Genomic DNA, 11431 nt, shown 5'->3' with positions numbered 1-11431 from the left:
GCCAGTTCCACAACAGCCCAAAATAATAGGGGTCCCGATTCAAGAAAAATCCCCATCTCAAAGGTAAAATGTGCAATAGCTCCTTCTTCTTTTTTTTTTTTTAAAGAAAAGCCTTGTCACGGAGATCTGTAAACCAGGGGTCTCCAAGCTTGGCAACTTTAAGACTTGTGGACTTCAACTCCCAGAATTCTGGGAGTTGAAGTCCACAAGTCTTAAAGTTGCCAAGCTTGGAGACCCCTGCTGTAGAGAGAATCAGTTTACTTAATTTTGGTGGCCAAGGGAAAACCTCCTCCACCACCACCACAAAGTTTCTCTACCTTTAGCTGGCTTGGTCCCCTGATTTTGCTCCCCAAAATCAGGCATCTCCCAGAGGCGAACATCTACCCAAGGTCCTACCAGGATCTTTTCCCAACTAACCATGTTTACTAAAAGGCTATGCTTTTACACCCCCATAGACGTAACACAACTCCTGAATTCAGTGAAATTTCTCCCAAGATACTTTGTCCAACAGAAGTGCAGGAGAATTTGTTGGCAAAAGTACAATCTGGGGTGGCTTAACTCCATTGATCTCCCTTGCAGGTGTCTTTAACAGTAATTTAAGAAAGGTAGCTTGTTCCCTTAGTCCCAGCAGAAGCTTAAAGGCTGCCCCGTTTTGAATATTTGTGCATCCTTGTCATTCAAAGGGTCAGCTAGAACAGGGGTCTCCAACCTTGGCAACTTTAAGCCTGGCGGACTTCAATTCTAGGAGTTGAAGTCTGCCAGGCTTAAAGTTACTAAGATTGGAGACTCCTGAGTTAGGACACAAATTGAGGTATATAATCAGCATTCAATTACAGGTAGTCCTCGACTTACGACCACAATTGGGGCCACAGTTTCTGTTGCTAAGCAAGGCAATTGTGAAGCGAGCCACACCCCAATTTTTACACACCCCAGATGCTGCAACCATCAAAAATACACGTTGGTTGCCAAGTGCAACCAAACTTTAATCCCGTGACTATGGGGATGCCACAAGGATCTTGAGTGCAAGGACCGATCGTCACAAATCACGTTTTTGCAGTGCCGTGGCAACTTCAGACGGTCGCTAAAGGAACGGTTGTAAGTCGAGGATTATCTCTATGGGCACCCAAAGACCAACTGTTGCTGGGGATCATTGTTCTTTACATTTTACTTTTTTTTTTTCCGGAGTGCAACTAAGTAGGAAACGTACCTCTTTGGGTAAACATCTGGAGACGATACGGAATGGCCCCAGCTTGGTTAATGGCTAGGAACAGCTGGCTAAATCCAGCTGCACTTCAAAATGAGGAGCCTGGAATTTGGGGAAAGGGAGGGCCAGTCAACTTGCTTTATTCCACACACACCCCCATCCTGAACTTTTTGAAGTGCAATATCGTCTTGTCTTATTCTGGTGTGACCTTTCTGTAAACATACCCAACCCGCCCCTCCCTGCTTTCTCCAAAGCGAGCAAACACAACTTTCACCCCCATCGCTGTGCTTGTGACTCCGTGTTTTAAACAGAGAGAAACGAAACTGTACTTGTGTGGTGGATATGAAGAAGTTGTTGAAAAGTCCAGTTCCTCTTTTTTTTTTTTTCCTCTTCTTTCTTGTAAATATTGCATTAATTTATGGAGTGTAAAAAAAAAAGAAAAGAAAAAGAGATGGAAAATTTTACACCAGCTGCTCCCGCTGGCCTCAAAAGCAATAAAATATCTATTCGCTGCATCTCTATTCACAGGTGAAAGGAAGGATAGGGGTATATTGTGTGTGTGTGTGAGAGAGAGAGAGAGACACAGAGAGAGAAAAGGAGGGAGAGAGAGAGAAAGAGAGAGAGAATGAGGATGTCTCCGAGGAGTATATTTCTTTCTCCAAAGAGCAAATAAAGAAATTGACAACACTGAGCATCAGAAGTCCCATTCAGTTCAGTGGCATCTATTTTCCCAAAGATATAGGCCAGCAAGATTATTTTAAGACACACCCTCTCACACAGTCCCAGAATTTCAGCATCGCAGTTGTCCTTGGGTTGAGCTGCTAATTAGCAGAATAATTAAAATTTAACCTTATGAGGGTTAATGAGAGGAATCTTAATGTTACCAAAGGATGGAGCGATTCTATCTAGCTGCATCTTGTTCTTCTGGAATAGAACTCCAAGCTGCTTGGATAGTTTTATTTCCTTTTACCCAAAGAATCCTGCGAAATGTAGTTACAGTTGTTGTTGAAAAGTCAGTATTTAAGGACCAGAAGCAGAGGCTGTTTTTCTGTTTTTTCCCTCCTCCTTTTGCTTTTCTTCTCCTCCTCCTGCTTTTTCCTTCTTTCTGCTGCTGCTTTCTCCTTTCTCCTCCATCTCCTTCTCAGTCTCCTCCTCCTGCTTCTGCTTTTCTTCCTCTCCTTCTGCTGCTGCTGCTTGCTCCTCCACTACATTTACCAGACATTCAGTTCCCAGAAGGATTAGACACGGTTCGAATCCCTAGTACAGGTCTCCTGCGTGAGCAGAGGGTTGGACTAGATAACCTCCAAGGTCCCTTCCAACTCTGTTACAGTTAAGTACCCAGAAAGGGCCTTTTGTCTTTCCCCTCATCTTCCTAAAGAGCTTTATGGCATGGCAAGATATTGGTTTAGAATAGAATAGAATAGAATAGAATAGAATAGAATAGAATAGAATAGAATAGAATAGAATAGAATATTAGAATAGAATAGAATAGAATAGAATAGAATAGAATAGAATAGAATAGAATAGAATAGAATTCTTTATTGGCCAAGTGTGATTGGACACACAAGGAATTTGTCTTAGGTGTATATTGGTTTAAAATCCATATATATTAACAGAAACTCTTGTCCATGGACTCTCCCATCCAACTATTAAGAGGCAGAACATTCTACAAGGGTCTCGGGAAAATTGTGCTGATTTCAGGCTGGAGAACACAAAGAGTGAAGATTCGTAGCAACCCCTACCATCACAGCTCCAAGGAACCAAAAACCAAGAAATAACAAAATACATGAAAAGAACAAAGGAAATGGAAAGATAAGGTTTATTTCTTATTATATTCATATATATATATACATATATGAATATTATTCATATATATCTTTTTACAAGATTGTCTTTGGTTTACTCCGCTCACTTACATCTGCCTTTACCCCTTTTTGCAACGTACGTAGCTTTCAAATCTTTCCTGCCTTGGATCCCCTCCAGAATTCCAATACATTTTGCTAGAAGGAATTCTGGGAGTTGTAGTCCAGAAAATCTAGAGAGGATCAGACCAAGGAAGCCAATAAAAAGGATGGGATGCAGCAGGCAGACAGGAGTCTCAACCCCTATGCTCCTAAGGAAGGACAGGAAACACTGCAATATCCCTTTAGGTCTACCCTTCCTTTTCATCCCATCATTAAACAGACAACATTGTTGGGCTTCGCTCTTAAAGAGGCCTTCCCCCTTTCTACCATTCCCGTAAGATGCTTTCTTATCAAAAACTGCTCCATAAAGCTGACTTACTTTCTGCTTTACGTGTGAACTGAAATCCACAATGAAACATTTAACCGAGCATAACCATGGCGCCATTATGAAAACATTCTCAAGATCATTTACCATAAAACTCCAGGAAAAAGCAAGGAATTAAGGTGAACTGTGTGCCACTCGTCCAAGGTGGGCATGAAGATTCCCAAACTGCACATCCACATTTAGAGATGCGTTTCCCAGGTCAAACACTATTAGACAAGAGGCGGGTACAGAATTGAGAGAATTGGGTACAAATAAATATTTAAGAATCTTGAAGCTGCCTGGCTCAGCTTGGGGGGAAAAAGAGTAGTCGTCTTAAATTTTGGTCCCAAATGGTATTTACAATTTTAAAATTCCTGCTATTTTGGAATGGGGGTGTGTGGTAGAGCAAAATAAAACCAGAGCGAATTGTTGGAAGCTGGTTAAAATATCCCAGCATCAAAGACTCTCAGGAAGCTATGAGCTAATGTATGGTCTAGCAAATAAAATCTCTACAGATAAAGACTTACAAAATAGCCCATCCCTATAATAAGGATCTTCATTAATATAATGTATATTTATCCCCAAAACCACTGGATTATGCTCTTTGGTTAAGAATACTGAATTTGGCAAATGGAGGATCTGCTTCTCAATTCCCAAGAATTTGGAATTGGGGACTATTTTACAACACTGTGATCAAAACTAGGGAAATGGCTTTTCATGTCTGTTTTTGAGGCATAAAATATAGAGCAGGGGTCTCCAATCTTGGCAACTTTAATCCTGGTGGACTCCAACTTCCAGAATTCCCCAGCCAGCAATTCTAGAAGTTGGAGTCGGCCAGGATTAAAGTTGCCAAGATTGGAGACCCCTGATATAGAGGGGATGTTCTGATCGCATTACATTTTCTTCTATGGCACAACTGTGGGAGAAACACAGAGCAGGGCACGGCCTGTTTACAGAAATGGAGAAGAAAAATTTATGCCCTAAAAAAAACAGAGGAACGCCAGATTCATAGCTTGTCACATGATGTATCTGTAGGGAAGAGAGTTCTAGAGACGATCTTGAGAATATTTCTTTTAACACTGCAAAAGACATCAGCTGTGAAAACAGGTCTTCACAGGCCCGACATCCTCTTCTCCAACCCTTTAAAATTTTATACTTCATAATACTGGGAGGTCAAAGAAAAAGAAAAGTCTCATGGAATATATTGGTTTACACGCTTTGTACAGCAATGGATTTTTTAAAAAAGAATAGACACAACTAAACATGATTTTGTTCTACATAAAACAGTCCTGGAGATTCCCCATCATTCCCTTGGGGTGCTTCTCAGTCCACCCCAAAAAAAAAAAAAAAAAAAAAAGAAGAAAAGTTTTTCTTAAAATACAAGCACATAATCAAGACGGTATAAAGACACTTGGAAGCATTTGAATAAAGGCCTGTCTCTGAAGATGCTGGTGGATTGGGCCCTCATCTCTCCCCCCCCCCCTTGCTCTATATTCCCTCTGTGGGGTAAAACACCATCACTTCTCTCCTCCCTATATCCAAACTTTTTTTTTCTCGCCTTTCGGATGGATTCAGCTTTTCCCGGAAACTTCCCAGTATCCCCCAATAAACCCATCGTTTTCCATTCTGTCACCAGAAATTTTGTTTTCCCATTGTGGTTGCTTAGCAACAACTAATCCCCCCCCAATCCTGATTGAACCAAAGACCCAACTAATGGGGAGGCAGGAAAAGTGAAACGAAGGATAGGATGCTGCGTGGATCCCAACACAGCCAATTCCTCCCTGAACTTTTAAAACTCTTCGTGTTCCCTGGGACCAACTGTATCGAACGACAACTTTACACACTTACACAACTATTGCAGAGGGATCATGGAGCAAAGAGGTTGAGAAATCCCTCCGGGATTTGAATCACTAATTGCCTCTCAACCCACGGAAAAACCCAAAGAAGCAGCACCACCTAGTTATGCACACATATCGTGCGTATGCGTGCACGCATACCTACACATCCACATAGCTATGGCACCACCTGCTGAACAAAGCGCAGGACAGCAGATGGTCAAAAGCACCGAGGTAACCGTGCATTGCATTATGGGAGGGTTCAAAAGATGTGCTGCTTGTGTGTGTGTGTGTGGCTCGTGATGAACGACGATGCGTGTGGCACTATTGGCAGGCAAAGGAGTAGGGGGTGCATGATCCAAGGTCGAACGGAATGAATGTGAAGTGCTGATTTCTGCAACGGGCTAAATAGTCCGATCTGTGATTCAGGAGGCCCTTAAGATGTCCGCTGTTTGGACTCTTCAATCCGAAAAGGGATGGCTTTTCTACCCTAGGGAAAAGATGATGGAAGATGGAGGGGTGGGGGCTATGAACAGGAAAGATCTAATTGGAATGAAGCTTCAGGAATGGTTGACTTTGGAATCCTTGGCACAGAGCAGTGTTTCTCAACCTTGGTAGCTTGAAGATGGGTGGACTTCAACTCCCAGAATCCCCCAGCCAGCAACGCTGGCTGGGGGATTCTGGGAGTTGAAGTCCACCCATCTTCAAGCTTCCAAGGTTGAGAAACACTGGCATAGAGCCAAGGATTCAGGACTTTTTGCATTCAGGGTTCAATTATCCCCATTTGTACCCGAGACTGGCAGCATGAACCAAATTAGCCTTGTTAACCTTCCTCCCGCTGGAGAAGTTCTCCGACACTTCTAAGCAACTCAGAAAGGCACTGCCTTCGACTCCAGAGACACGCCAACTTTTCACCCAACCTTAAAACATTTCTATTCGGACCATTACGTTCTTTAGAACTGTGGTCCACGGGTCCCTCGTTGGCAACCTGTCTTCCCTAACCTGGGAAGCCGTCGAGATAAGTTGAGAGGACCATTTCTTGAAGTCCCCCAGCAAAACATGGCTTGTGGCTGGTCATTCAATGTAGACCCAACATTTCTGCAAGGTACGGAAGGCCGGGCATTAGCAGTTCAGGACTGTACTCCTGAGATGTATTATAAAGTACCAACCTGGGTTTTTTTACCTATTTTACTTCATTTTTGTATGAATTTCACCCTTCTGGTGGCGATGGTTGAGTTGGGTTTGGGTTGGCAGGCTGGAGAGAAAGCCCAACAGGACAGGAAAAACTGGCAGGAAACTTGGACCTTATTAAATGAGTTCAGATAAGACCAAGATTGGGAGAAAAAATAGGAATGTCTGCAGGGTTTACCTATGTGTATCTATGCGAGGATAAAATATTAACCTAAGAAGATAAACAGGAGAACTCTTAGAAGTGAGTTTGATTCTCCTTCCTATGGAAGCTTGGCTGCAATTGCATTTTCTAACAACAACAGTGATGTCTCTGTGTGTGGAAGATAATACACTAATCGGTGAATTACATCCCTGGGAGCCGAGGATGAACTTTTGAGGGAAGGCACAATTAGCTATTAGCTCACGTCCTACTTACACACCCCTCTTTGAGGTATCTTGAGAGCCTCTTAGGAAAACAGGCCATCGAATTATGGGCCCGGGTCTCAGGCACCTGAGTTCTTGGTTAGCCCACCACCTCCTTTGGCTGACAGAGAAGATCCCAGTTTTGTAAATATGTCACGAGCACTGTAAACTATTCATTCTCCTGGCTTAAAAAGGGAAGGTGCCCCATCTCAAAGCATCTGTCTTTCTGACCTTAATGTAAGCTTTCCTCTCCACACACCTGAAAGGTTTGCAGGATTTTTTTTTTTTTTTCTAAATAAGGCGCTTCGGCCTCTCAATCAGGGGTTTCCAACCTTGGCAACTTGAAGATTGTGTGGACTTCAATTCTCAGAATTCCCCAGCCAGCTTTGCTGGCTGGGGAATTCTGGGAATTGAAGTCCCCGGGGTCTTAAAAGTCATCAAAATTGGATACCCCTGCTCTAAATATTTCCTCCTTATAATGTGATCTAGGCAGAAAAGTCTATGTACAAAATCCACAGCATTGCTCCCTATACAAATCAAGCAGCAGCTTAGATCCCCGTAGGGTTGCTTCGTGCTGGGAGAGAACCGCCTGGCAGGATAAATGGGTCAGCCCACACAGTCTCTTCCTTCGATTTTCCGACAGGCCTGGAAAAAAAAGAAGATCCACTCAGATACGAAAGCCATTATCCCCTAGAACGATAAAGGGATCCGGTCGTTAGCATAGAAAAAGAGAAAGATGGGAGGGACATTTCTGTAAAAGTCCACCCTCCAAATTATGACCGTCGCACCCCCCCACTCCCGCAGTCACTTGGCAACTTGGCTCGCATTTACAGCGGCTCCTGGGCTCACGTGATTGCAATTTGGGGCCTCCCCACCTGGGTTTCCGACAAGCAAAGTGAAAGGGGGATGGGCAGATGGGCGAAGCTGGATTCACTTAACAACGAATTCACTCTACAATCACACGCTTCGCTTAACCACGGAAAGAACCCTCTAATTGACTGCAGTAAAAATGGTCATAAAATCAGGTCCGGTCAATTAATCCCTGCTTAATATGAATGCCTCGCTTAGTGGCTGAACCTCTGGTTCCAGTTGTGGTCGTAACCCGAGGACACAAAAAGCAGGGATTCTGAGAGTTTTCACAGAGAAGGTCTTAGTTCCTCTGGACTAAAACTGGGGGCATACTTTATTTTTCCCCTGCAAAAGTCCAAATAAACAGACTGCCAGTCATGTCCAATCAGCCTCATCTATCATCCCTGATAGTTGTGAGTCCACAGGATGGGAGGGAAATGGGATCAAAGGCCTAGAGCCACTGGCTGGCATTTCAACCCTTGCCTGCTATTGTCCATTACCTACCTTGTTTGGCCAAATCTCATGTGGAACCAGATTGTTGAATTGATGTAAACTTCCCCATCAGTTGCTGAAGCCTCCAGTATTCTGTTTCTATATCCTAGTAAAGACAGACAGACAGAGTCACACTTAGGGAAATTTGCAAGGAATATGGCCTCTTATCTGTCGGGTGCAAAGAATTAGGATCATACATTAAGTTGCTGTTCAAAGCTTTAATGCCTATGCATAAGAATCTAGTCAATTGAAGTTCAGTATTAAGTTGATAGATAAATTGATTGGCCGGATAAGAGTCAAGAGAATTCAAGAAGGGCTGGACTTGGGACTATTTGTGGCAACGTAAGGATTCTAGGCTGACGACTCACTTCACTCTGCCCCCAGCCCTGCCTGCTCTTCTCCTACATTATCCATCTCAGTATGTATGAAGTTTCAGTCTTCGGAATCATTGTCTTGCTTTTCCTTTTCATCAAAAAGCTTCAAAATTCAGAGAGAACCATGCATGAGGGACTGCAAGAAGAAAACCGTCACTCCCACCCCCTCTAGGTCTTCCTTAAGTAAAATCCCCACACCTCCTTCCATCTTCTCCTGTCTCCACCAAGAACCTCCCAAATATTTTAATGTCTGGGAAAGCCAAATCCCTGAAGGACAATGTTCTACCATCCATCTTGGACAGGGGGATGACTCAGGAAAAAGGATGGGGTGGAATGAAAGGATGTTCCATGCTCACCTTCAGACCCTGAATTGCATCTTCTAGAAGCTTTAAGTGATGCTTCACCCCGTCAGATTGCTGGAGGGACAGAACGATGGAGAAATGGGGACTTTCCTTATCCAGATGTTCAGAACTCCACTCTGGATCTGGAGGGCCATTCAAAGAACCTACTGTGAAGATAAATGCTTTTAGAGCATAATGGTTGATATTTACTTAATATCTATCTTTTTTAAAACTTCAGGTATAAATATAGCTAGTGTCAGAGCGTGCACAGGTCTATCTGTGTATCAGTCCAGGAGCAAGTACAGCCAACAGTGGTTTTTATCAAATAGTGGTTTTTAATCTATAATAGGAATATAGGGATACTATACATACATGTGCTACAAGCAGTATCTAAACAAACAGCAATTACAGCAGGGAAGAAACTCAAGGAACCAAAGAACACGCCAGCAGGGCCTCCTCTTATTACAAAGGCTCTTAAAGGGATAACAGCCAAAGACTCTGCTGACTCATTCCCCTCATTGCATCAGCTGGTCATCTCTTAAATTATCACCTTGACAGCTAGACCTCTTGCCACTTAACAACGGTGGCAAGAAAAGTCACAAACTGGGCCAAAACTGACTTAACTGTTTTGATTAGGATCAAAACAGTGGAAACATTGGGCTTAATTGTGGTCATAAGTCAAGGACAACTTGTGTGCCATGATGCTCACCTGGAAGCCTCCTGCTGTTGTCTCCTTCAATCCTGAAAGTCCCATTCCATTCTTCTTCTCCCTCCTGGGGATCTCCATTCTCTGGAGAAACATCTGTAGGTTCTGCAGGAAAGAGGGCCTCTCCTTCGTCTGGTATCTGAAGTAGCCTCTTCAGGGCCAAAACTAGAAGGAGACAAGATTGTCCCATTCACATCCTCTGTGGGCAACAGACTTGCTTAACAGAGAAGAAGGGAAAAGATGTTTATCAAGTACCTCGGTCCTGTGCAGCAGAGGCTAGAGTGGCCTGGCCAGGTTGAGGTTGAGATCTGCAGAACGTCTGTAGGTCAGCCATGAAGGTCTCCACTGCCTTGTCCATCTTTGCTCCACCAACAGGGTTCCGTTCCTCAAACTCTGCACCTTCCAGCATTCCATCTTTTTCTTGTTCTGAGTTGGGATAGCAAAAACAATACACAATCAGATCCCCACTGTTGTCTCCCCCCAAAACTCAGAGGGCAGTAAAAGCCGCATAAACATGTCTACAATCTGTCTCCAAAATATTGAGAGATTTGGCTCTAAAATGAACCTCCAGATCAAACTGAAAACTCGAATTATTAAACTGGAAACAATCTGGATGACTCAAGACACTCCTGGGCCTCCTCAAAAATACCTTTTCTGGAATCGATTGACAAATCTAGTTCAGATCTACCTGCCCTAATCTGAAAGTGTAAACCAGGGGTGGCCAACCTTGGTTACTTTTAAGCTTGGCTGGCTGAGGAATTCTGGGAGTTGAAGTCCACCAAGTCTTAAAAGTGGCCAAAGTTGGCCACCCCTGGTGTTAAAACATACCACACTGATTTTTCTGAAATGACAATCCCAACAGAGTTATTTTCATTGACGAGGTAAGAATGCAAGTTATCTTTTCCCTCCTTTTTCCCTCCTCCAATCTTCCTCCTTACCCTCTGACTGCAGTGCCTCCTTAAGGGGGCTGCCATTTTCTGCTCCACCCAGCAGAGTTTCTGGATAGCTGCCAAGAAAAAAATGGGAGATGTCAGTCTTGATCACATACCGTCAGGGTTCTGACCCCACAAGGGATTATGGGGTTGTTAAAAGAAGTTGATGATGATTATAGTCTCCATTATCCTTCCCCCCCGCCCCCTCTCCTCCCTACAACATACTTACTAGCTGGGACTATGTGGTGAGTTTCGGTTTGTTACCGAAAGCCGAGGTTTGGCATTGGAAGTGGGCAGCTTCAGTGAACCAGCTGTTTCACTAATTATGTTGCACCAGCTAGGATGGAAAAGAAGAGAAGAAATTAGGGGAACCATCTCCTCCAACCCAATGTCCACCAGAGATTTGACAACCGTGAATTCCCCCGCCCCACCGAACTTCCCAGCAAACACAAAGCTTTTCTAGTTGTAATAAGATTTGGCACAAGCTCAGCATCATCTTTCTGTCACAACTTTGCGTGAACACAGCTCAACTAAGTGGTGATTCAAATAAAGACAGAAGACGTATCTCCAACTGGGGGGGGGGGGAGAGCCGCTCCTTGTTCCAAACTAATCTCTCACCCTAGTCAGTATAGGTAGTCCTTGATTTACGACCACAATTTCTGTGGCTACAGACAAGACATCTGTTAAGTGAACTTTGCCCTGTTTTACAACCTTTCTGGTCTTGGCTGTTAAGTGAATCGTTGCAGTGGTTTAAGTTAGTAACACAGTTGTTAAGCGAATCTGGCTTCCCCCATTTGACTTGGCTTGTCAAAAGGTCACCAAAGGGGATTGTGTGAC

The 11431-nt window shown here is 43.6% G+C and overlaps 1 protein-coding gene across 30 annotated transcripts in view; it reads right to left on the bottom strand.

Annotated features, from left to right (window-relative positions):
- Positions 1-4657: 4657 nt before the first annotated feature.
- Positions 4658-11431, bottom strand: part of ARHGEF1 (Rho guanine nucleotide exchange factor 1) — a 60962-nt gene continuing 54188 nt past the window's right edge. For 22 of the 30 annotated variants that reach the window (XM_060693852.2, XM_060693846.2, XM_060693848.2 and 19 more), the window contains 7 exons: positions 10824-10931; positions 10601-10668; positions 9918-10088; positions 9666-9827; positions 8972-9123; positions 8254-8347; positions 4658-7545 (listed from right to left, as the gene is read on the bottom strand). In XM_060693852.2, coding sequence (XP_060549835.2) covers positions 8270-8347; positions 8972-9123; positions 9666-9827; positions 9918-10088; positions 10601-10668; positions 10824-10931 — 739 coding nt within the window. In that variant the 3' untranslated portion in view covers positions 4658-7545; positions 8254-8269. The remainder of the gene's footprint in view (positions 7546-8253; positions 8348-8971; positions 9124-9665; positions 9828-9917; positions 10089-10600; positions 10669-10823; positions 10932-11431) is intronic. The other 8 variants (XM_087876838.1, XM_087876840.1, XM_087876848.1 and 5 more) reach the window with 1 other exon arrangement.

This window comes from Pantherophis guttatus, chromosome 10 (assembly GCF_059756535.1).
Source record: "Pantherophis guttatus breed Tessera chromosome 10, ASM5975653v1, whole genome shotgun sequence".
NCBI classification, from domain to species: domain Eukaryota; kingdom Metazoa; phylum Chordata; class Lepidosauria; order Squamata; family Colubridae; genus Pantherophis; species Pantherophis guttatus.
Note: the sequence above shows the minus strand (reverse complement) of the source record. Positions and strands in the feature narration are given on the sequence as shown.